The 27,334-nt window shown below is 39.5% G+C and overlaps 1 protein-coding gene across 3 annotated transcripts in view; it reads right to left on the bottom strand.

Moving 5' to 3' along the window:
- Positions 1 to 27,334, bottom strand: part of CACNA1C (calcium voltage-gated channel subunit alpha1 C) — a 490,567-nt gene that overhangs the window by 148,311 nt on the left and 314,922 nt on the right. For 2 of the 3 annotated variants that reach the window (XM_054839051.1, XM_054839061.1), the window contains exons 7-9: positions 27,129 to 27,325; positions 7,316 to 7,419; positions 216 to 388 (exon numbers count right to left, since the gene is read on the bottom strand). In XM_054839051.1, coding sequence (XP_054695026.1) covers positions 216 to 388; positions 7,316 to 7,419; positions 27,129 to 27,325 — 474 coding nt within the window. Of the gene's footprint in view, positions 1 to 215; positions 389 to 6,836; positions 6,941 to 7,315; positions 7,420 to 27,128; positions 27,326 to 27,334 lie in introns of all 3 variants that reach the window. The other variant, XM_054839042.1, reaches the window with a different exon arrangement.

The following is a 27,334-nucleotide window of genomic DNA, read 5'->3' as shown; positions in this document are numbered from 1 at the left end:
GAAACAGGATCTGCAGAACAGTATCAATTATTGTGCATGTATTTCTCCCTCCCACAGTTTGCTACAGGCATTAAATTGGAATTGTGTATAAGCATAGTGAGAGTCTCAGGAAGAACTTGTTCTTCCTTATAAGCCGTCTCAGCACTACAGCAGGTGGGCACGGGCTCTCTTGCTAAAAGCAGAGAGAGAAAGAGAGACAGAAGAAAATTGCTTACTGTTTCGAGGCTTCTCCTCATCCATGCCTTCATCTTCATTTTCTGGGTCAATATCTTCTGCTTGAGTTATCCAGTCTAAGTACCCCTTCAAATCCTCCTCTAGCTGTTGTTTTTCCCGTAACTTCTGGAAATCGCCCCGAGCCTTAGCCTTCTCTCTTTCTTTGGAAAACTCCCTAGCAAGAGGGAGGGACGGAGGGAGGGAGAGGACATGGGCGGAGGGAAGGAAGAGATTGAAAAACAATGGGTTAGATTGATTTCCACTAGAAAGTCTCCACATCCTGTGCAGCACACCCAGCTTTCTCTATTCTTTCAAGACAGACACATGAATGGAGTATGCTTGCTAGATACACATGTAAAACAGCTGGAGTGTCCACATTTTTACCAATGCTTAGGAAAAGATTAACACCTTTTTTAATCCTTTCAATTCTCAACATTTGATTGACAATTCAAATAAAAAACAAATGTAACATTTATGTACAATACCATTAACTTTCTAATATTCTTTACCACTTGATATTCTCCAACAGTTATCCATAAATATCTATATGAATAATGGTGAATTTAATTCAATGATGAACTGTTTGACAATAATCTGACATCTGGAGAGTGAGAAGGTGGCTCTAATTTTTAGCCAGGTTTCAATCTGTCTTTAAGATTATACGTGTAATCACAACTAAACTGGGCTAATTGTAAGTGTAATTAACAGTACTCACAATTCTGTACACATATAATTATAGACAATTTCACCCACAGTACTGGACAATATATTTAAAAACTCAGACCTCGATGTTTTACTGAAGATTTTCAGTATTCAGGGCTGTTATCTGACATGAAAAATATTTTTCAAATCTCAAGTTGGGTAAAAAAACATGATAAATTATGGGTAGACAAAACTAATAGATTCTGCCAGAAAGTGAACTAGGGTAGACATTTGATAGTTTTATGAAAGACCGCTATTGGGAAAATTGGGCTTAAAAGAAAGAGCATAGGAAAAAGAATTTCATGTTGCTTAGTTATGAACCTGGGTGCTCGCTTTGCCTTCTTTTTGGCTATGGTGCTGTTTCTTCCTCTCTTTCAGAGACACTTATACTGCATTATGTTTTTTTTCTAGAAATGCTGACCTACCTCTATTTAGAGACTCTCCTGTGGTTCTAAACCAGGTTTTAACACTTGTGTTTTAAAAAGTAAGCTTAATGATTATGAAAAGTGCTGGACCAAGAGTACTTAAGCATTAAGTCTTGTATCTGCTGAAGCAGATCACTACATAAGACACACAGAGCAGATAATATGGCCCACTGTTTCTACAAATGAGAGGTAAAGTCATTATCTCCAATGCATTATCCATTACCGTTGCTGATGACTGTCAGCAATGAGTGGATTTAAAAAAAAAAAAAAAAAAACCAAAACCAAGTCCACCTCATATTTGTCTTAGGTTACTCCTGCAAAAACAAATAGGAAACCTACCATTAACTTTGGTGGGATAATATTAGGATTGTGAAAATCCTACCCAAAATGTTAATGAGTGTCATGTGAAGTGTCCTCAAGCAACTGAGATGGAGGTGAGTTTGTAACAGTGATGGTGAAGTACTTCCCTCCTATCTGGTCCAAAACCCACTGAAAGATTTCCATTGACTTCACATGCTTTGGATCACGCTTTCAATACTATGAGCTGTGTATGAAACCAGCACTGCAGTAGAATGAAAGTAGGCCAATGTCTTCATTTCAAGCCAAAGTATGTGACAAAGTATGTCTGTGCGATCTTCACCCCTGTCACATTGCTGAGGGTTCAGCCTATCCCATGGGACTGTGATAATAAAGGTGGAAATGAGGAAGAGAAACATTCGCTTCTCAGGCCTGAAGGTAGATCACAGTCAACCATGGGACCAAACTTAGCCACATGGCAGAAACAGCTATTGCAAGCACGGCAAGAATGAAAAATCAAATTTTCTCATGCTGGGAGCGATATTTTGCTATTTAAAACATAAACCCAACCAAACAAACCAACCAACCTCCAACAATAATAATAAAAACTGTACAAAGGATTTAGAAAAATTCAATCAATAGTAGTTTTTCTGCTTCAGTAACATCTTTCCTCTGGGTCTGACATAGTGCCTTATCCAAATTAATGAATTAACGCTCAGAAAAACCCCCAACAAACCACTGAATGAAGCTATGGATTATTAAGCCTGTTTGATAAATCAAATACCAATATTTCAATTGTTGGCTCCTAAACTGGTGTTTTAGAATCTAGAACAAATGGGTCCAATTTTGAAAGGGACTGAGCCCTCAACTCCAAGTGAGAACTATTTATATTTGCATGGATATAACTTGCAAGCAGCTGTTTTAGAAATCAAAGTGGAGAATATCATGTAATAGCCCAGCTTACAGAAAGTGAAATTCCTACTGTGCAGCGAGGTGGATCATTTATGTTAGATGCATCTACACTGCACGCCTACTTGGGTCTTTTCAGTCCCCACTTACTGTCTCTCTCTGAAATGAGACTCAGGCTGGGGGGAAGAGCTAACTAAACCAACGTGCAAGTTTAGCATGATGTCCTTACACTGTCTGCATAGGAGTGAATTTGTTACCTAGCTTTTTAATGGTGCAACTGAAAATACTGTGATTGCCGTCTGAACAATCTGCAATTGCATGTGTCCTTCCTTTGTACAATGTATGATACTCCACATCTCAGATGACTCTCCGAAGATGACAACTTATTTAAATTATCTTAATTTCTATGCTCTACTAACATTAAATGATTGAGAACAGGTGGCTCAGAAAATTGCTAATGCAATTCAAACCACCTCCCATGTGGAATGCCAACCTGTACTTAGGCAAATGTAGTTCACGATCAAGAATTACTATCAACGGTTATTTGCCATCCCATGTGAAATGAGTTGGTGACCTCAGTCCAGTTCTTAGAGCAGGCAGGTGTGCATATTGCCTCTCCCAGCATCACAGTTGGCAATAAATGGTCATTGTTCGCAGTTTCAGCAGGGAGGCCAAGGACCAAATAAGCTGTCTGATGGAAGTGCCATCTTGAGTCTGGAGGTGGCCTTCTCAAAAAAGATTGCACTGTCATGTCAGGATAAGGTTGACAAAGGCCTGCAGAACTACCAAGCAATCTGTCTCTTTTCAGTGAACAAGAGAACATCAGTTTAAGAGTCAGTGAATCTGGTTCTTTTTACCAGAATTCAATTTGCTTCGCTTTCCTTTAATGTCCTGGAAAATTATAAGATACATCCGCCAATGGGCATACCAAACCCCAGAGTATTCTGGAGAGGTGTCTTCTCTGTGTGAGGTTAGAGTGGGTCAAGATCATAAACACCCAGCTCTGTATCCTGTGCTGTTCCAGAAGAAAATTTCCTTTGCCCTTCCCTGATGATGGAACACAGGTAATTCTTGTCTATATCTGATCTTAATATGATTTCTCACATTTAGAGGAGTGATGGAAAGTGAACAAAACAGCAGAATTCTAGCAGTTCAAAACTTTTGCTTACTGCTAAAAGTGCAGCACAAGACTTCAAATCTCATCCACCCTGAGAAGTACACCAAGGAACGGGAAGGGTTGGAAGAAGGCACAGAAGAATAGGAAAAACCCCTGAAAGGTCACAAAAACTGCTCCAGGAGAAGCTACAACCATAGCCAGCCTCCCATTCACTCTGACCTCTTCCTTGGCAGTAAGAGCATCAGAAGCAGCCAACTGGGTTTCCCAGGATCCTCTCAAAGCAGAAGAAATGGCTGTTCTCCTGCCCTCCATTTGCCAGGCAACAGATTGTTTGGCCTGTGTCCCGGGATTTGGGTCACGGCTAGGCAAAATATATTAAAAAAAGTGAATCTATATGCTTAGGTGTGCAGGTCTGAAAGTGGAACCCACACTGCCTTTTTTTTTCCCTTCACTAATTGACTAAAACAGATAACAAATGCGAACATCTCTGATCTCAAGGCACCTCTAAGAGGGGCTGCACTGCTCACAGCAATGATGTGGAATCCTTTTGCCTGGACTTGAGGATGTCTACTGTGTGATCCGCTGACTGGGTATTTCCTTTGAAGTACATAAATTTTATATTCTGCTCAGTCAAGACAGGAAGAGGATTATAGCTCTACACATGAATACTCTGTCGTACTATTTAGCTTAGCATGTGACTAGTAAATTCACCAGAAGAACCATGAATGGATGACATACCTGAGGAAAAACAAATTACAAATGAGCTCTTTAGGCAGAGCAGAACTCAGCATTTGATTTTGCAGGTGCAATCAAGGTGTCTTTGTGAGTACAATTAATTACACTTACGTATTCAGAAGTGATTAAAAAACCTAAGCTAATCTGTCATTGATGAAGTCTACCTACACAATATGCTTAGTGAAGTTCCTGAAATAGATAAAAGGGAAGAAATCAGAGATGCCCAGAATGGATATACAAAGATGCCCGGGAATGCTGCTTTGTATCTACATAGAACAGACAGGTGGATCATCTACATAGATGAGACTAACAGCATAACAGCAATAGCAAGTTTCTAAAAAAAAAAAAAAAAAAGACGCTGAATCTGCAAAGTGAAGACACTTTGCAACTCAGCAGAATTTAGAACGGCTTTAGAAAGTTAATTGTTTAAGAACTGCTTATTTAGCTCAAAGAAAATTTGGAACATTTCTCCTGTAATTTCTGTGTTTTTTCATGGATGCAAATTCTTAAGTTTCTTTTTACTTTTCTCCAGTTGGAAAAAATTTTGCAGAAACAGTGCAGCTGTCATAACACTGTGAACACAGCCAGATAGAGTGACTCACAGCTTAAACAAGGTGAACTTAATCTTTGATTTCAGTTCTCTCTACAGACTGCTTCCATCTCTTACCACTAACTGTGGTGGTCTAGCTGCAGTATGTCAGGAGGTGGAAGATCTAGGCCCCAAAACACTTTCTTGAGTTGAAAAATGAAACAGAGAGGAAATTCAATTTTTAATTATGTACAGACACAAATCCAAGTGTAGGTAAATTGAATCAGCAGTGCTTCAACAGTATGCACTCCTCAGGGCTGGGCTCACAGGCACTGTTTATCCAATCAGATACTATATAATCTTTAACCACTGTCCTATATGGTCCATGAGTGCACCTCTGATACAACAGCTCACTTTCCCTCTGTCAGCTGGTCATCATCCTCCACTACTTCTGACATCCTTACCTGCTGATCAGAGCATCCACTTGGAGAAATGAGGAGCCTAAGTTTTAAAACTGTACCCAGAATATCACTCTCCAGATATCCAAACACAGACTATTGCCTGACACTTCATTACTGGGGATTTTTTCCCTGCTGCCATTACTCCTTGAAAACCCTTCTCTTTGCAACAGCTGTCTTAGCGGCATGTCTCCTTCAATGGAGTAATGAAGATAGTAATAATACCTCCTGTAGATCAGCTATTACCTGTCTCTTTGCAGGGTGGCCAATGGTGGATCTTCTTCTCTGGTCCTACTACTGCCCTTCCTATGTTGTCGGCCCAAGTACTGAGGACATAATTTCTGTGAGGCATCAAGTCCTCTCTCTTGCTCAGAGATAAGTTTCCCTCTTTTATGATCAAAGGACAGGGGACTTCAAGGCTGCCCTGACTCAGGCAACAGGTACAGGCTCTGACCAAATTCATTTAGAGCTCATTAAAGGAGGGAGGATGTTAGAAACAAAGAAAAAGAGGATGCATAAAAGTCCTCATACCATATTTATCCATGTACACAGAATGGCTGTAGGCACACAGTCATGCCAAATATGGAATTAGAAGCCTAATTCTAGGAGATCTTTTTTTTTTAAAATCTTGCGAGGAATGTTTGCTGGCTTGATTCCTCTAATTATGTGGCTCCCCAGGGGCAGTAAAGTTTTTAACTACTGGGGACAATATCAATTGTTTTTAATCAAAGCTACTAAAAATGATACTTTGCAGTGAGGGTTATACTGCAGAACTGAAATAAAGCTAGATGTCTTAGGAATGCTTGAATGCTAGAAGGATTTCTTCTGCTTGTCTGTTCCTTCTTAGAAAAGGTCAGAGGGAAATGATCTTTTCTCCCTGCATCATGCTAGGCTCATAATCTGCACAATAGAGAAGATGTGCTTATTGAAGAAGAAACGTGCCCAAGATACTCTCCAGGGAAAATAGTCTCCTGTCAGGCTGTGCTTTAGAGATACTAAGCAATGTGAAAATTTCTCATGTGAGAAGACATAATTTGGCAGGAATCTCATCCCACAAATGTGAAGAGATTTGTTGCATGCTCTCATTCCTTCTTCAGTCCCACTGACTCTTCCAGAAATTTTACTATAATCCCCTTCTTCTATGGTAAATGGTACGCTTTGCCCACAGGGGAGCATAGCATTGTCCTCTTCCCACAGAGTACAGGTAGAGGTTTTAGGTAGAGGAATATATTACAGGCAAAGAGTTGTCTTGCATTCCTTTGAGTCAAAAGTCTCCTTCCATGCCATTAGGAATGCCATATTTTGCTATTGGCACAGCAAATCTTGGTCCCCTATTAAGGTTCCTGAGATAAACCCACCACTACCCGTTGTTTTGGTAATCAGAGAGTAGGAATAGAAATACAAATTTTAAAAAATAAACAATAATAAAACATTTTCCTGGTACTGCTTACCCGCTAAGTACACCGAGAACCAAGTTAAGTACAAAAAATGACCCTATGATGATTAGTGTAACAAAATAGATCCAGGGCCAGTCCCTTCCTATGGCATCATTGACCTGGAAGAGTGGAATGATAATTAGTGAGACAAGCTCAGATTCTGAGCACTGCAAGGCTCCAGCCAAAGAGATCCCAAGTCACCAGCAGTAAGATTTTCAATAGCCAGTTTTCTGGAAATTTATGACAGGTTGACATTAGCAATTTTGAATGCCCTGAGGTTGAATTTCTTTGTCAGAGAATAACACCTCTTTTGTTACCTGTATTGTTATTTGCAATGTTCGAACATTTTGTCAAAATATTTGAGAGCTGATGTGAAGCTTCCTTGGATTCAGATTTTTAATCCCTCTGAAAGAATCCTGGTGACAGGGAAGAACCCTTATTATGGAGTCTTGCCCTGTAGCATTGGAAAAAGGACACCAAAACTGTCAGCTTACCCGCTCAACACACCAAGAACCAGATTTAGAACGAAAAAGGATCCAAAGATGACCAGACTGACAAAATACACCCATGGTAACTCATAGCCCATAGCGTCCTGCATCTGGAAAGACGAAGGAAAGTTAGAAGACAGAGAGGGAAAGCAGAAATGATTAGGCAAAGGAACAGATGGAAAGGTTTGTAAACAGAGCCTGTGGTTGGTTTACACATAATCATAGCAAGTGTTTCTGTATGTTCTTTCTGATGTGACCGCTCTTTTGATTGCTTTTTTCCCCTAGCTGTTTACAGGCAATGATTAATATAGGCTGAGATATAACCACATGCCATACTGGCACTTCTTTGGATGCTCAAAGTTGCGGACCGTCACTTTCTGGAGTTTATTTACAGCACCACAAGGGTCCATCCGATGACTTCTAAACTTCTAACCACTGCACATACTTATGACTCTCTTTGCTGCCAGTGAAAATATTGGTAGTTTTCACTAAGCATTGCCAGAGTGTGTTGCCAGATCAGTTTACTTCCCATGTGTAGAACAGGTACGTGTGCCTCAGAGAGAAACATGTGGTAACTGTGGGCAAATACTGAATTCCAGGCCCCCTCCCTGGAAGTGTTCAAGGCCAGGTTGGATGAGGCTTTGGGCAACCTGGTCTAGTGGAGGGTGTCCCTGCCCATAGCAGGGGGGGTTGGAACTAGATGATCTTTAAGGTCCCTTCCAACCCAAAACATTCTATGATCTTTCCTGGCAACGCTCTGGTAATCTTCACAGTTTACCACAGTGAGGGCAGTAGCTGTATGCTTTTGAAGAAAGTCCTTTCAAGGCCCACCATGTTCTGACCTGGTCAAGTATTTTCTAAAGCTTTCTCGCAAACTTCCTTTCTCCCCTTGAAGGATGAATCTCTCCTTCAAAATGTGATTCCTACACAAATGAACACTCAGAGACTTTGAGACCATAACCTGAATGACATGAGCATAGGTCTGGCTTTCACACTATGATAAGAATCTGCAAAGGAAGCGGGCAGACTATTGTTTTAGCACCAGAATCTGTATTATATGTAGAGCAACTCTAGCACATAAGAAGATATTGTATATATTCTAAAAGCATCTAGTACGCAAACACCATTTTATCTTGAAATCTCCTTCAAAGTTCAAAATTTTGTAAAGTTGCTGTATACCTTAATAGAATCTCACTTTCATGATAGTATCAAAAATATCAGAGTCCCTTCTTTACTTTTCATAAACACTTATCTCCTGAGCCAGACATAGCATCATTAAAGAAACAGATGGTGGTTAACATTTTCAGAAGCACTAAAATGATTTATGAACGTAAATTGCAGACTTGAAAGTACCTAAAGGCATAAAGCAGTCTAGGTTCCTTTGTTTTCCATGCATTTGAAAATTTTATCTTATGTTGTCCTCTCCTTCCAGGAAAACACTCTCTCCTTTGCAACCTAAGCATTTGTTGTGATCACAGAAGAAATATTCTTCCATACATGGGCACTGAGACACACTTCAGGGGAGGCAATCTGACTCAAGATTCATAACAACTCAGGAAAGGAATTTCAGACCTTCAGTAAGACAAGGCAGGAGAGTAACACTAATATAATCAGTTCTTTGTGGATGGAATTCCATTATCCCTTTTTCTTTCAAATTACAGTCACTAGATTCCTTGTCTGGCAATAGTTCACAGTCAATGGGCCAATCCAGAACTCTATCTTAGGGGTCCTTCGGCTGCGACTGAACTGAAGTAGACTCATTAAAAAATAAGCTCAAAATCTGCTTCTGTGAAAACAGTTCATCAGCTCCCTCCTCACAGGATTAATACATTTGGTGGTCAGAAGAGAGTGCCTGAACACCTCTTTCCAGGAATCCAGGAGTCCCTCTAACACTTCCTAAGGATATTATCCAGTTTCCCTTTGAATACTTTTGTAAAATTGTTCAGTTAGTTTATAAATAATACTATTTATTCTTTATGCTTGCAAGCCACATTTCGTCCTACATGAACAAAAAGTAGACACCTCTTGTGTGAAACACATCAGTGCTTTAAAGAGAACAAAACATATGTAGAGATGGAATATATAAAGATGGAAGCAAATAGTCACCTGAAATCACAGTGGAGAAATCAGGCAGGGAAAATGTAACTACCCAAACTGGAATTAAGAAATGAGATTAACATCCTCACTTCTACAAAGAATGCCACTATCTATAAAAGGCAATCCACACCAACAATAAGTATGGATGACTGAAAAACTGCCATAAGAATTTACCAGTGCAGGCACAGTGATGACTCGCCTTCTCTCTAAATATGATAGATGGTGATAAAAAAGCCTCAGCTGTACAGTATTTAACTATAGACAAGTTTTTGTCATCAGCTGGGAGAGTCAGCTGGAGAAGTAGAACTTCTCAAAGCTGTGGTACAAATGAATCCTAAATAGCAAATGACAGTGTGCTGGGTACAGAAATCAGGTGCCTGTCCTTTTGTACTACTCTGGCATGAAGAAATTTCCAGATGGCAAGAAGCTTCCATCATGGCCTGGTAAAGCATGGAACTAGAGTATAGCGTACGCTGTCTATTCCCAATGCCTGCACAATTGCATAACGATTGTATCAGCTAGCATCAGCACAAATTAGTCCTGAAAAATAGATCTGCATTCTGGTACAGCAGAGCATTTGGGAATTCTCAGACTGAACATTTAGGAGGTCAGCTTTTCATCTCCTTTTTATTGCCCAGTCATATACGTAACTGAGAAGCTGAGAGGCAGAGACAGTGATAGCTTCTCAAGTGTAAAGAAACCATCAGTATCTGGCAAACAGCTGAGTACTTATTGTCTCTCTGTTGCTGGACTCCCTATGTTTGGTAGTCTCATTTTCTTCAGTAGCAGGCGAGATTATTCCATACATTGTGGAACTGAGCCACAGTTGATAAGAATGTATGTTATATTATTGATATATATGTACATATACATATATTGATATATATGTATATATATTATTGATAAGAATTTATGTTATATATTGATATAAAATTAGGAAAATTATGTTAAAAACACCCTTTGATAGGAGACAGTACATTGTGAGCTTACTATTTGCTCTTGAATAGCATCTGCATGAGAAATGCAGAGATACAGGCTACTTGGCAGAAGTTGGGGGGGGGAAGTAACAGACTCACTCAAAACAGTAACGGCAATGTATCCACATTTAAGAAACATTAAATTCTTGGCTAAGATTGTATCCTTCCAAATATCTGGAAATGCTTCCTCTAAAATGGAAGTATCCTAGAAGTCCAGGATGGACTGTCCTCAACTGAACAATGCTCCCATACGGTTATCATTAAAAAACCTTGCACCTGTGTTTGATTGAAACTGCTTCCTGGAAACTTATCATCATTCTGCAAATACGTAGCTATTAATCCTGTGTGTATGCATACACATGTCCTGTTGACTGCAGCTGGAGGCTTTTACTGCAAGCATAACTTAGGTGGTAGAGTTGATTTTTCCTAATTATGCTACTGAAGTGGAGAAGCTGCAGAGGGTCATGACACGATCAGGAGGAGTATTACCATTTTCACACTACTGAGTGCAGAAAATGAGGTCTGCAGAATATATTTTGTAGTTTTGTTTACAGTGAACACAAAAGGGTTCAGTTATAGGTTACCTCTCCAGGACAGACAAGTACAACTCCTGATACACAGTTCAGCTCTCTGGTCACCGCGTGCACTTCTTCTCCCTGAGTGTTTACTATTAGCCATATGAATCTCCACAGAAATGTGGATATCTTCTAAATTTACAGTTCTGAACAAAGACTACCAGACAGCGCAGGTCTGAATTATAATATTCCAGCTACAGTAGTCAAGGTGATTGCAACCTGATGTCAACTTAGGCACGTATGGGACAATTGTTACGTCAGCTGGAAGCACAACACTGGTGGGAATCCGCAGATTGTCATTTATAGAAATAATTCCGCTTTCTGAGTCAAACTGCCTGACCCTTCTCAGCTCGCATCTCAACACTCACATCTCACTACTGTCAACAGTGAGAAAGTTGGTACATTTCTGAACATTAATGCGTCATCTCTCAGAGATAAGGATCTTAGATGCCTTCTCATGATTTGCTACATACTCTCTCTGGCACTGTAGGCACATCATTTTGGCTCATTATGCTTCAGCTTTCCAATCTGCAAAGTGGGATACTACCATGCCCCACCGAGTACTGTCAAAGAAACCACTCAGCATCATGATGAAAAGAGGGTATTTCAGCATATTTGAGGTCTGATGGACCTTGTGTACTGGGGAAGAGCTCTTCTTTTGCCAAGCATCCTTAATTGCTATCATGACTATAGCATTTCAACATCCAGCTGAAGCCTTTTGTTTCAGATAATCTCCTAGAAATAACACCAGGATTTTTAATTCTGTAGTTTGCTGATCGCAATTACAACCAGCAATTGCAGTAGGGACCAAGGAATAAAAAGTCTATTTATCTCTATAAATAGACCTTTGTGCCTATGTCTTCTGGTTCTTCAGAACTAGATGAAGACATATTGGTAAAGCCACAGGAGATATGCATGCTTTACTTGTTTAGAGATTTTTTTTTCCCCAGGGATATTAGTCTGACACATTTTGCAAGTATCTCATTCATTACACAGGCATCACAGTTCAAAGATAATGTTAGAGGCATACTGTCTATTAACAAAATGGTTCAGCATCACCAAGCACATAGTGGAGATCTTTCAGTCACTTAATGGGAGGGGTAGACACAATTCACTAAATTCTGCTGACTTCACAATTCACACACCCACACCCTGAGACTTTGTCCCAAATGTCTTTCAAAAATAAATGAAAGTTACAGGAAAAGTTTAATCCATCGTAGAAGGGCAGCTGTCACTGGAAAGCAGCAAGCTGAAGAAAAAACCAAAGTCTGTCTTGTTCAGTGCACAAAACTGGGGAGCTGCATCTTAATGGAAAGTAAGCAAGCTAGGACACCAGGGCTAGTCTTCTATTTCTTGAATGAATTGCTAATTGATTCCTAATGACTACAGAATGTTATGATAGCCTTTTTTAAATACAAGCACTTCAAGTATTCTATAATGAAGTGTATAACCTTTCACAGAGTAACATTAATCAAGAAGAGCAGAGTATTCAATAAAATTAAAAGGCAGTAAATTTGGAAATTTTGTGTAGAAATGCTATTTTATGCACCCTGCAACTAATCTGTGGAATTCACTGCCTCAGGAAATTATCTGGCCAAAAGTAATGGTTATGGCCAGTAGCAAAATCTCTAGCTGAAACCAAGTCTTTCTTGTAATGATATAGGGAAATAAAACTCAAGGATACTGAGAGAAGAGGCAACACTTGGCTGAATATAGCTTTCCGCTTGAAGCCTTCATTTTGAAAACTATCTTTTTCAGGAAAAGTACTTAAGCACTTCCATAACTTCAAGGATGCATAGAAGTGATTTCCTCAGCTTAGATCAAAGATCAAATGCTACCCTCCTGACAGGCATGGCTCAGGTCACGCATAAAGGGCCATGCATATACTAATGTGAGGTTTAGATATTTATCATTGATCGATTACTAAGGAAAGAGGTTTGGATTAAAACATAAATTTTCATTTTCTGCTCCCTCTTTCTTTCTCTTCCCATGGATATTTGAGTGAATTCATTTCATTCACACATATACTCATGGAACTACAACTTTAAACTCTGCTTAAACAATAGCAACTTTTTTTTTTTAATAGGATGATGCACTGTTTTGCAATGTAAAGGAAAAATTTTGTCCCTAAATCTTTTTAGTCAGAAGTCAGGTACAAAAACTATTAAAATAAAGAGAGAATGGAACTTCACTCTTCACAGCTATAGCTGTCTTAGCAATATTAAAGAAAAAAAAATCTACATTATAGACAGTCAGTAAATCCTACATCTCAGGCAAGGGCTATGTGGCCTAGAGAGGAAAGTACTTCTACTTTTCTATTATTTCTTCAGCTTCCATTATATCTTCACGATACTTTCATGATAGTTAAAACTTTGCTTTGTATCTGAAACTTCACAGACTAACTAAATGCCTTGCATTTGTATCATCAGGGAACAAAAAGGTCTCATAAAACCAATGTTACCATTCAGAAGTAACTAAGGCAGGGTGAATTTTCCAGAAAGCATCTGGATAAATTTGTCCAGTGAAGAAGCAAAACTTTAAGATTCATTTTGCTACCTTTCCTTATGTTAGATATATTACGTCAACAAATATACTACATCAACAGAAATAGCTGAGGACCAAAATATTCATCCCAGATGAAAAAGCATATTGCTAGTAGTTCCTAAGAACATCCAACTAACAACCGTAAGTGGCGATAGCATGATTTTTGAGGCTGCTCTGCAAACAAAAAAGAAATAATTTGTTCAATGAATCATTCTCTTCTAGTTAACTTCTCAACTGCAGAGCTCATTTGGGCTTAGGAACACCTTGGCTCTGCAGTACTTGCAGTCTTTGCCTTGAAAGCTCTTGCTAGTAGTCAGAGCAGGCAGAGGACTTGTGAAGTGAAGGTTTGACTCCTTCCTTTCTCTCAAACTCTTCTCCTAGAGATCTAAGACACCTGACAACTGTCTCTTTAGCGATCATGCTCTTAAACAACTCTTAGGTAAATGGACTGTGACACAAATAAACCAACCCCTAAATCTGCACAAATTTAGTATTGTTAATTAGCTCTAGTAACAAATCCTGCACATTGTATTTTTCTGACCTCTGAACAGTACACTGCTTACATTAAGCTGTTTTTTTCATGTAATACTTGTGATAAATATATTAATTATACATTTTGCAACTTATCGTAAGCCCCACTGCTTTTAACAAGGAAATTATTGTTATTCACAATTTCTAACTTTTTAGCAAAACCATTGTTTAAAAGAAGCCCCAGAAAGATTTCAATGAGAGGGCACAGAACTAAAGGTACAGTAAAAAGGGACACAGTACTAAAATTTACTTCCTATGCATGTTAGGCTTCATAAGCACATTTTCCAACCTGTGGGGCAAACTATGCGATGGCTTCTATAGCACTGAAATCCTACACTATCCTGACTCTGCTGATTTGTTTGGAGCCTGAAAAATGTGAGGCTGCTGCATGTCATGTCGATAAAGACATGAAATAAAAGAACAGTTTTACTTGAGAAATCCCTGGCTGGTCTCCACACACACCTCAAGTAAGTCTATACACAGCATGTATCCATCTGACTTCACCATTCACAGAAGGAGCAAGAAAAGGATCATATTTCCTATTACCCATCATATATCCTTTAAGCTAAATTTAGACTTATTGCATTATTATCCTAAGGATGAAGATTCCACCTTGCAGATCTTTCAATATTTAAAATCTAATTAGTTGTCTTTGCTTGGTTGGTTTTTAATCCAGTACTCATTTATGTGCATAATTTAAGGCATATGAGTAAATCCATTGAAGTTAATGGTCAATATTATTGTTACCAGCAGAAATGAACTGGTATGCATAAGTGCTTTGCTTGAATGGGATGGGTCACACGACTGACGACTGGGAGAAATATACGTTAAAGAGCTCATTTTCTGAAATTCCCTGGGAAAAATTAGAAGTTTAATGTACATGGTGACTAAGAAATGACAAAAAGATTTAAGCATTTCAGTCTAGACACTCTAGTGCATCATGAGAAGGATTATCATTTATCTTGTCAACCTGAAATACTCTTTCAGCCTTCCTGAGTCTTTAAGACAGGTGGTAAGGAGTGGGAATTTAAGGTCTCAGAGCTGACTCAAGGCAAAAGGATAGAGATGGGGGTTAAAAAATTACAAAACTCCAAACCTCCTAATAGGCAAAAATGTAAAAACTAAAAGAAACAAGACTTACTTTTATGGACTTAGGAAAAATGGAATAAAATTGATTCTGAACGGCTTAAAATATAAGCAAAGGACTCTAGGTGCCTTTGCTCTTATTCTGAGTAGAATTTCTTTCTAAGCATCAACATTCTTATAGCCTTAAAGGGACTCTCAGCCACAGTTGCTCTTTATAACTGTTCTGATATAGTCTGCATTTTGTAGCTGGCACTATCAGGTGGATGTAAAGGAGAGACTGGAGAGTTTGACCCAGCTTCAGTCTGAACTGATGACACTCTAAGGAAGGAGCAGCACTTGATTAGTTGCTTCTGTTAAAAATTATTTGTTTTGACAATCACATATCTTTTATTTTGACGTATTGAAGGAGAAGGCAAATTTTAAGCTCAGTTGTTCTCTCCAAGCACTTATTTCTAAGGCTGCTCTTACTGTGTTACCTAAATTTGGAACTTTACAAATTCCGTATGTGCATTCTATATGTGCATATAGACATCTATGACCTTTTTCAGAGTGTCTTCAGGAGAAAGGCAAGACAGTGCTGGATGAAGACAAGTGCACAGGGATCATGAACCAGGGCAGAGATCGCTCCAGAAAGGTTATTCTGCTATACGGTCACTGTAGGATAAAAGCAAATGATGTAGCCAAGATTCATCATACATGGGCAGTGGGAAGAATAGTAAGATTCCTATGCGTACCTTGGTTCCCCATTTGTTCTGTATGCTGTGTAGTGATGGAAAGAGCAAATTAAAATTCCACCCTGAGCTAGAAATATTGGCAATTTGTACAGAACTCTCTGCATGAGCTAAATGGAGCCATTAACTGAGAAAGGACTGCCTCGATGAGGACAACAGAAACATAAGGGAAGAGATTAATTTGCAACAGAGAACCCTTGAGAAAGAATCAAAGAAACTGCAGCAATGGAAGATGAGTCCAGAAGAGAGATGGGGGAGGGTCAGACAGATCTGAGAAGATGTAGTCTGCAGGGGTTGCTTCTTCACCCCTGCTAACAAAGACTGTGTTGAATCTGCTTGTAGATGACCTCACCCAAATACACCTGTTCTTATCCAGATGAACCACAATTCCTGGTTTATTTTAGAAAAACTTTGGGTATAGCTATAGTTCACTGCTATGCTGCCTGATCTCCCTGACAAGATGGTGAACTCTCCAGAACCGACCAAGCTTCCCACACAGCACTGTAGAGACGACAAGTGAAAGCAGTGCTGGGCTCAACCTCAGAGTCATGAGAGCACACGCTCCTGCAAAAGATACACCTTGACCGGCCTGAACTTCTTGGGGAGACTATGTAAAGGCAGGAGAGTCCTGCAGAAGAGCCCTACCAGGCTGCTGCAACCCGTGCAAGAACAAGGCTAGAGCACAGATCTAGAAGCACTGCCTTATAACCACGTTAACTGCTTGATAACAAAGTGAAAACATGTAAAATAGCTGTTTGAGCTTCTCTGAAATTATACAATCACAATGGAATGCCATTTTGCTATTATATGAGCTTCCTTTAATAAAGAACACATAAAAGATGTGAAGCAAATTGTACTTGTTTTTTGTTGCATACAGTATGCGGGAAGTGCATTGCTACCACTAGAATTTGCCAAGCTTATTTTTTTATAACAGCACTGAGTCATATTTTCATCACTCATTAAATACTGGTCCCACCTTTTCAAGGATATGAACACTTTCTCAGCTGGGAAAGACTTTATAAAGTCCGAGACAGATATAAAAACCCCCAACTTTAAACCACCCAGTTCTGGATTTCTGATACTGTGTGCTGACACTGAATCCTTCCACTCCATTTTTTAGTCCCCAGTATATAACCACTGGACTCCACAACATTATTTCATTCTTTAGTAAATTTCTACATTCATATTTCAGCTGTTTTCAGTTTGGGTGTACATTGTTTTTTGCAGTCAGCTGTTCTTTAACAGATTGAGTTATTATGGGAAATATACAGTCTCTGTCCAAGAGTGGGAAGAGAATTAAAACTTGCATTCAAATACCAGCAGGTCAAAATGTCTGCAGCACGCAATGATTGAGCTGAACTGTTTTCCCACTGGAAGCTATTTCTGCTGAAAATACTTACTGATCCCATGCACGGTAGTTTGTGCTTGAGGTAGGGGGGCAATATTGACTTGGGTGTGTTTCCGACTGTCTTAATTAAATCTGTAATTTTAAATGACCTTCACACAAGTTTACTGTACAACTTCAACTGATGGCAAGGCCACTTCATACTTTTTATTTCAAAATAGAGGAGAAAAAGGTAGGCTCTCCTGAGACTTAAAGAAAACAGCAGTATTACTGGGTTTTGTTTTCACAAAGTTGCAACATTTATTAGCACTAGTAATGTTCCAAAGGGATACGGATTACCATGGCAAATCAATGATCTGAAAACTGGATTTTGCTGACAAAATCTCAGCATATTAAATTTTGTTAGCGCAAGTACCACTGGGAAATTTCTTTAGTCAACTATACTAGGGGAGGGAAAACAGAAATAATCAGGAAGCTACCATTTACACCTTCTCCCATCCAACCTGTACTCTTTGTGCTTTCTTGTGGGATTTCTCTATTTTTCTGTGAAAACTGGAGGGGACTATGTACCTCTGCAGCATGTTTGGCAATACAGAGATTCTGAATTCCCACTGAAAACAGTTACACAGCAAGCATTCCTTACATCAAAGACAAATCTGAGCTCCGATAAGCATCCTGCTTTGCCACCTCACTCTCTTTCTCCAGGTTTAATATGTAAAAGATTAAAAATAATTACATGTATTTCAATTCAGTCTAGCATAGAACATGCTACCCAAAAGTGAAATTTTGAAATTCATGTATTGCCAAATGATAAAGCAACTCACATTCTGGAGTGTGCTGGAACTGTTGCACTTTGAGGATGTAAATAATTCCCTCTAAACTATTCCCTCAAAAGTGTGGGGTTTTTGTTTTTCCCAATCGTGTCTCAGGTCACTCTCTGTCTTCATTGAGGCTATGTCATACAGACCAGCTGGGAAAGAACAAGCCATACGCTGACCCAGACAGAGCTCTTAAAGACACTAGGCACAGACTGAGCAGGTCTTCAGGACTTTCCATAAACATAGCCTGGCATCTAGTACGCCAAGCCCTTGCTCTTGATCCATTCTGCTTGTTGATATAGATGGCTGACAGATCACTTTCCCTACCTCTTCCCTACTAGCATCAATAGTGACGTTACTTTTGCCATCTTATTACACTACTACTCTTGGTTCCTGAACAGTAGATCTACTTAGAGGAGATTCCTGTCCTTGATCCATCCGCAGTGCTCTGCCGAGGTCAGGTCCCTATACAGGTAACAGCACCCATTAAGGCTCTCCATTCTCTCACATGACCAATTACATGAGTGGGTTACCTTGTTGGGTGAGTTTGCAATTTGCAGAAATGCCATGTAGTGACCTCCAAAAATTATTTGGACTTCTGTGACTTAATCAGGATTTGAATTCAGGCCTCCAGAGGCAAAACTCACAGAGCTTTACGTGAGTTGCCTTGTTCCCACGTAAGTGTGTATAGCTTTTTTCCTCCTTTAAAAGGAAAGGTTGATCTCTGAAAAAGTCATCCAAAAGCCCAAAGGCTATTTAGCCACAGGGCTGATAGTTCTTTCATTATAGCTACTGCAGCAAGTCCATCTCTTACTGCTGCTCAGTTATTTAAAAACCTTTTCATCTTTTAAAGGCTTTGGAAATTCACTCCAAAAGAATAAACTGCTGATTTCAAGCATGAAAATATCCCCTAGGACGGTGGGTTTCCGAATCTAAAGATTTCATTTCATCTTAGAATTCTGGGATATCCCTTCCTGTCTCTGTTTATTTTGTATTTACATTTGCATGGCTGATTATCCAGAAAGGATTTTCTGCCTATTTTACTTTATGGCTGTTTTATAACTGCTTCTATTTATCTCAGTGCAGACTGACAGCAAATTCTACCACAAGTATATCAGAACAACATTGATTGCTGCATGCACCGGAATACACCAGCATGTACTGTTCATTGATTTACATAGTCAATTAAGTCCTTAAAAATAAAGATAATGAAAAACAGTACTGTAAGTTGTAGATAATCACTACCACCTTCAATAAGTGGAGGCATGACTGCCAATTCTTTTTTGCACTTGATCAGTACATCTCAGTTTCCTTTGTAGCCAGTTCCCAACCTGTGATATTCCTAGAAATTCATTCTACATTTTAGATGATGAATCCAGCTTTCAGTTGTGAAATTACACCCAAAATTCTCAAATAAAATGTACAATATCTAGAAGTCATAGCACACAGCTAATAAACCTTCATCTGACAGGCACACTAGCCACTCAGATATTGTATAAGCACTAGAGGTTCATTGGAGAAAGTACTATCAAAGAGCCTGAATGAGGTGCAACTGCATTATTAGCAGACAAGACTGCACCTTCTCTTTTTTTTGTGAGTCTTATCAGCAACACCAAGAAAGATAGATCAGCACGATGTCCAGGACTGATTTCTTTTAGACATGCTTTAAAAATCCATGGTGTGGATGTTCTGTGATAAACATTCCTCTGACTGAGTCCTAAACACCTCATTTTCTACTTCTGGTCACTTTGTATGTTTAGGGAGATGTGCCCAATATTGTATTTAGGCATCCAATTTGGGTGCAGTTTAGAGGACTGGAGTGAGACAGTTCTAGAGGAGGTCATGGGCGCAGCTAAACTATACGCTTATGATGGTGTGACCATCTATCATACTGAGCCCTCAAGTCCTGCTCAGGCAGAAATCCCACTGAAATAAATGAAAAAAGCCAGTATTAGTGGACCAATTCTCTCTGCAGGCAGGAAGACTTATTATTCACAGTAAGATTGGTGAGGGTTTAGATGTATTGCCTTTCCTCTTGAAAAAAAGATGTTGAAACAAATTAAATTCAAAATAAACATGAGGTTTTTAAATAGTCACTTCTAGAGCCACCACTTGTTCTGACCTTGGGCATATTCCCCTCTCTTTTTTTCTTTCCCAGGGTCTAGATGATGAACTAAAGTCTGTTATTTGTGAATATGTCTAGTGGATACGGGTCCAAACTTAACAACTCTGAAGATAATTGTTTCAGAAAGCAATGATCATCAGCTCTGGAAAAAAAAAATGGTAGTAGGGCCCAAGCAGTGCACCCACAAACAGAGGCACTCAAAATCCTAAGTCATATGTAAGTGTCCCTGTAGCTCAGCTCTTAATTTTATAGCTCTGGGATAAAAGATTAAAGATTAAAGACAAGAAAGGTCTCAGTGGTGATTAGACAGCAGCAATTAGGAAACAGTCTAAGGAAGAACAAAAGAAGAAAGAATAGAGAAAGGGCAACAGAAAGACAGGGCTATTAAAAGAGGTCCTTCCCACGCAGGAGCACTGGGCAGAGGGTCTCTGTTAACACCTCCCCATAAACAACCCAAAGAAGCTTATGGATGAGCTTACGGAGAGTTTCTTTCCATATAGAAGAGCACTGAGAGGTCCAAAGTTGAGGTCTGAAGGGCTCATGGAAACTTCATTTCACACAGTAAGTGCCTGTTTTGCATTGAACAAGTGTTCAGCAGCAGGTTTTTGTGGCAGGTGGCAACAGCAAGTCACCGCTGTTACTCACTTCCAAGGCAACAGTACAGGCAACCATGACACTTGCACGTGCACTTATTCATGAGAAAAAGGAAAACAGATTTAGGTCAGCATTTATGCAAATTCAGTGTGGACACTGCTTTTTCAGTGCATTAATGCTGTGGCCCTTCAGTGCTCTGAACTATGGGCCCTCTCCGCTTACCCACCACTGTTACAGCAGATGGAGATGAAATAACCTCTGCAATCACAGAGATGGGTTGCTCATACTTGCATGCTTATTTGTAAATTTTTCACATCCATGCAAAACCCTGCCAAAAAGATGATTAAAAAAACCTCAACCCCACAACAATGAAAGCCCAGCATTTTCTTGGAGGGGTGGGGGTGGATGGGGAATAAACACCATGGAAACATGTAGACAGATATATTCTTAGAATCAGATCATTCTCTTGTGTGGAAAGCCTTACTAATTCAAGCCTAAGTGCTGCAAGAATAAAGGGTTAGAAGGAAAAACACAGCTGGCGAAAATTGGGGGTTGCAGCTCTACGTTTAATGTCTTCCACTTTGTGGCAATATCTCTGTATTCCTGACATCATCTTCCTCATTGGCTGCAACAGGCTGTGGGGGAATGAGAAAAACTCACAAGATACGTCAATGCTGTCAGCAAAGTAAATTGTTTCTGTTGTCCAGTTTGTTCCATTTTGATTTCATGATGGGAATTGTACGGTTGACTGTAAGCTCCAGTTTCAAGCTGATTTAGTGACTCTTGGAAGTATGGTATCACAGACTCAGAGACGTAAGGATCTTCCAAGACAGCCTTTTTAACCCACTGTATCTATATATTCTGCTCTATGCTGTCCTTGGGGATGTGATGCTTCTGAATGTTTCCACTCATTCAATCTCACTACACTGTGGTGGCTCTATTCACTGTTTGAGCACTAAAATGTTTTCTTGCCTAGGGGCTGGGCAAGCCTACCAAGGATCGTTCAGTTAAATTTGAGGGAGTCAGCTTATTATGTGTCAGTTCAGGCATCTCTTCCAGGGACAGGTTAGTGCCCTGGATCTCATCCAGACCTGGCTTTAGTCCATCTCTAATAATATCACACTCTTTCGTTTACAGTTAGAGCCTTGAGGTAAACTGTCCCTGGAGGCACTGCATGTTATTTTCAGAGACTCAACCAAGTATTCTGAAGCGTTGTCCAAATGACATGGGACAAAGCCAATACCCCCAAAACCGATGGCACGCTCAAGGCTGCTTGTTATTAATAATCATCAAGCAGATCAAGCAGAATTACTTGATCCTAGAATTCAAGCTGTAACGGGCAAGCTGTATGCAGAACATCTCAGGACCGGGTTCTCCACTACCCAGCAGTGTGAATAGCCCAATGCAACACCTTACGGTTGCTCGCTCTATACTCTGTTTTAATTTACATATACGATTGCTTAGATGCAGGGGAGTGGAGAGACCAGGCACATAAAACTGAGGCTGCAGTGGACAGTTTTGCATGCAGTGTCACAGGGCTCCAGCTGCCGAAAGCACATTCCACACAAAGATGACAGCCTTTCTAGAGACAGGGCGCTGTCCGAGTTGTATTTAACTCGGAAGCGAAGCTTCCCCTGAAGGACAGTAACAAACTGAGTAAAAATAATTAAAAAGAAGCCCCATTAGGGAAAGTTGAAAGAACTGAATCTGCTCAGATTAGAAAAAGATTAAGGGAAGACAACAAATGCCTACAAATACTTAAACAGGATGTTACAAACTGCATAGGGATTAATTTTCCTCCTTAGTCAACAAGACAATAAGAAATAACGGAGTGCAGCAGAGACTGATTACAAAATACCAAATGACTCAATTTGTAACATTTGGATTTGCATCTGCTGCTGGAAGTTTCCAAGACTGAGGGGTCTTCAGAAACGGGCCTTGGTGCCGGCAAGGGAGCAAGCTGCTAATGTGGCTGATCATACATTAAGGAGAGTTCTGAGAATAATAAGCTCAATCTTTCTACAATGCATAGGAAAAATTATGATGTGACATATCACAAGAGGTGTCTGTCTACTCAAATGATTCTATAAACTGACTGCATATGAGACAAAGTCACCTGACAGTTATACTGGGACAAAGTAAACCTCGTAAGACTGAGGCAGTATAGGAGATGTGCTCGTATAAACACTTAACGCTCTCTTCAACACAGATCTATTCTTCAGTGAAGAGTCGACAAAAGGTTGTTTTGAATGGATTTTCATCCTGTCCAATATAGTTATTTTGCATTAAAAATTTGACTCCTTGCAAGTAATCATCCTCCCTGCCACTATAGCAGTGTCAAACTGCTTTCCTTAACATTTTTCTTTCACATTTCAAAAGAAGCCAATTTTCTCGCAAGTCTTATCTGCTGAGTGAGAGAGGAGATTGGAAAGTGTATTGATCTTATTGATGTCAAGTCCTTCTAGGGAATAAAAGTTTATTGCTTTCCTGTCTCTGACCGTCTTTTTGTGAGGATGTGGACCACAGGCTGGGAAATAGTACTCAATGAGAGAGGAGAGAGTCTTCACTACAGAGGTGAAAAGCTGGAGGAGGCATGAGGGGAAGCATGAAGAAGGAAGCAGGAAACCGAACGTAAAATTTGAAGAGCTACTAAGTGGATTAGGAGTCCAGGGCTTGTGGAAGGTCATACAGCTTTCTAACTTTTAAACATGCAGGTTTAACCTTGTCAAGTGTTGCACAAGACAGGCATAGGTTTCATGAAATTACTAGTATATTTTTCAGGGCAACATGCTGAAATGTGCTAAGCTCCCTCCATTCCCACTGAGAGGAATGCAGAGGTCTAAGCACTTTTCAAAAGCTATTTATCAGAAAATAGGAAGATATAATTGAAAAGCACTTATAGAAAAGTTCAAACCAAGGGAATTGCTACATTGTCTAAACATTTCCAGCCAAGTCATTCAGCTCAGAGCTTTATCTGTTGTTTTGCTGAGTTTTAGGTCAGGCTCTTATTTTCAGATTTAAGGAGGGAGCACAGAAAACTCCCTACATCCACATGTATGTCCTTGGAAGACTATCACAACAGGCACCAAGGTCCTGATTAGGCATCTGTAAGTCCTCGTGTTGTACACATGACTTCATGTGGAAAATTTCAACACCGTGATCGAGATTTTACAAAAAGAAGGTGAGACTTTTTGAAATTAAGCGGAATTTTGCCATTGACCCCAGCAGGACCCTAGATTCAAACTTTGGTATCTACCCTGAATTGCAGAGGTGCTAAGAACCTAACAGTCTGCTTGAACTTTGAATGCTCAACACTTTTAATATTAAAACCCATTAGCTTACATCATTAAGTTTAAAGAATGACCATCACCTAAAATTTTCAGCCACAAAATTGTCTGATTTGCAGACAACATTTTCTTATACCATTCTTTAATCTTTACTCTCCTTTCAGTGTAAAATGGACAACCAACTATCTCAGGATGTAGTTGGACAGAGGGGATCTTTAAGTCTGGATTTCTAATTTAATTAACTATGCAGATTTATTTCCTAATAAAGGAAATTTTACTTTCCATGACCTCACTGTGGATCCAGGAGATCTTTCGAAGTGTTATCTACTTGAGAAGAGAATAGCCTCTTATCTCTGTACTTTTATGGAGGTGCAGCCCCCAATGTCTACGACAAGTCCACTCTTTCTTGGCTGAAAAGGCAAAGGCTGGGTGGTAGAGTTATATAGGAGTCAGACTTTGCTAAAACAGTGGCTCACACTAAGTTTAAAATATGTATTTATATCCTACCCCACTTACTAAAATTCTTCCTTCACTCTCAGAAATTGAAATGTTGCATCTTTTCTATTCTTTACTATCCAGAAGTACTCTTCCTTTTGATCTGGCTAGCTTAAGCTAGAATGCCCTTTTCATGGACTATAAAACTTACTGTATAAGCCACAATAGATATGGTTTGAAACACCCGCATATGAAATTACAGTGTGAACGTTTAGAGATTGTTTCTACATATAAATATTAAAGCCACAATGCATCTCATAGGTGTGTCCTGTAGTTAATTGCCCATTCAACATCTGCCCCCAGAGTAGCACAGACCTCTCTGCAGAAGGAAATATGCATCGCGTCTCAGATATCTTCTTTACCATATGGCAAACGCTGATCAGAGCTGACTTCTATCCACCTTGTCAATATAACACAAAGAGGCAAAAATTCATATGGGACAACTTTTAGGATTGTTTACAGCAGCTTAACCGAGTATGTCTGTCAGGTCAGGTGTTCGGGTATTTACTCAAATTTTGTATTTCATGGCCTTTAAACAGAGGTGATACAGTTTTTTTCTTCACAAACTAAATTTCCTCCTCCTCAATAACTGAAATTTTATCTGCAGTGCTAACTCTTATCTTTTGTAATCTTGTCTAGGAATGACTGGCAACTGATGAAAATAAATATTTCTTTTGTTTCCAAAGCAAGCATTCTGTCAAAGCCATAATCTAAAAGGCTAAGTATATGGATGTCCCTAAAAACAATGACCATCGATCTGTATTTATCTCAAGTCTCAGTTCACCATGCTGTCTCTAAAGAAAAAAGAACAGCTCAGGAAACCAGTGAAAAAAGCTGGCTGAATACCAAAAAAAACCCAACAGCTAAAATCCAGGTTGCTGCAGGGATGCCATAAAAAAAAAAAAAAAATCAGACCATCTGCAGCAGTCGTGGTAGAAAAATCATTTAGCAGTGAGTATATGCTTTTGGCTCCTGTTATTAGATAACTGATAACTGAGTTCTGAATGATTCACATCCAGTCATGCAAATGACGCATGGACCCAAAAGTGTGGGGATTGGCAGGGTCTTTCATAACACGTGCCTTTGGAGAAAATGATGACAACTTATGGATAGGTTTCACAATGCTAAGTGGTATACACTGCCAAAACTATTTTCTTGTTTATTTCTGATATCTTTTACTTTCTCCTATTTACTCTGAACTACCTATAAATCCTCTCAATCATGCAAAGACTGGAGGAATGTGAGCTAAATGTGATAAAAAGACAGGTATATTATGTATAGCCATGGTTGAGCCGAGGAGTAGTTTTACCCGGTTGCTCTTCTGACTTAACTTCTGTTCTTCATTATTTTATTAATCTATACCCTCTTTTCAAGTACAGGCAATTTTTGTGCTCTGAGACCCAGACTCCCCTTGTGGTTTGATCTTTGCCCTTTATCTCAGGCATTAGAAGGAAGCTAGAGTCACAATTCTAATCTAAATTTACAAGGATAAAGAGACAACTGCTAGCTGTTCCATATAGAGACTATATATTGCAGATAAGCTAAATCTTCAAAGGGAAATTTTGTAAACTCTAACTCACTGGTGGGTAGAAGGCAGCTTCAGGCTCATGTTTAAGAGAGAAGCTGATGTTGATTAACAGTGCGAGCTGCCTCAGTCCAGATTATCCTTTTGTGTGCTTTGGGTCTTCTTGAGTTAAACTCCATCGTGCATTGTAGCACATCCTACCGTCTTGGAGAACCAAGTGTCGTAATATGCCAGTCCTCAAAGTCAGTCAGAGTCCGGGTTAGCCTTATACAGATGGAACTGAGCTGTGTGTGAATTAAATTCCTGGACCATAGCATATTGCTGCAAAAGTTGATGGCCAGAGCAGAATCCAGAAACATGTTTATATCTGGTTTACAGGTGAAGGCTAAATCTGGTTTAAACTCTTATAGTATAATTGTATTGCCACTGAATTTCTCAACACATTAGGAATTACAAGGTAAAAACTAAAGCTACTGAAACTTCCAGAATTAGGGTAAAGGACAAGATGAGACTGCATTTAAATTAAATATAATAACATGTTTCAGCTAAACATGTAATCATGATCAATACCAATATCAGAGTTAACAGAATTTATTCTAATACTATCATGATAAAAGTCATAATCAGGAGTAGTGCTAGCATGAAAAGCAATTTGTGATGTTTTTCTTATAGAACCTACAGGCTGATCAGCGTAGTGCCTTTGTAACTTTAATGCCATGAGTAGAGCACACAGTTATCTGTCACAAATACTTCTACATCAAGTAATCCGGAGATGTACGAGATACTTCACTCCTGCAGAGAAGGTCTTTACATGACATTCTACTCAACAAAGGTACGTTGCAAATCTTCAAATCAATAAGCCACGTGTTACCTTTCAACATGTCAATGGAAAGTCAACATTTATATTTGATTTAACTGTGCCAGATAAACCCTCCCATTTTTTCCACTAATATTCTGAGTTAATTAAAGCTCCATGCTAGCAACCATGCCTTAACTATATAGAACAAGCAAGAAAGCTAAAGCCCTGAAGTTTCGACGTAGCCGTAGCACATGAGCAGGCCTTTCAGCTTATCATTTTCGGATACGTACCCAGTACAGTACATCTGTCCAGCCCTCCATCGTGATGCACTGAAACACCGTCAGCATGGCAAAAGCAAAATTGTCAAAGTTCGTAATGCCGTGTTTGGGTCCCTCCCAGCCTGCCTTGCACTCCGTGCCGTTCTGACACTGCCGCCCATGCGCAGACTGGGGGGCACAGGGAGACGGATCATCTTCTGCAGGTGTATCTTAAAGGA

The sequence above is a fragment of the Grus americana genome, chromosome 1 (genome assembly GCF_028858705.1).
Source record: "Grus americana isolate bGruAme1 chromosome 1, bGruAme1.mat, whole genome shotgun sequence".
In the NCBI taxonomy this organism is placed as follows: Eukaryota; Metazoa; Chordata; class Aves; order Gruiformes; family Gruidae; genus Grus; species Grus americana.
Note: the sequence above shows the minus strand (reverse complement) of the source record. Positions and strands in the feature narration are given on the sequence as shown.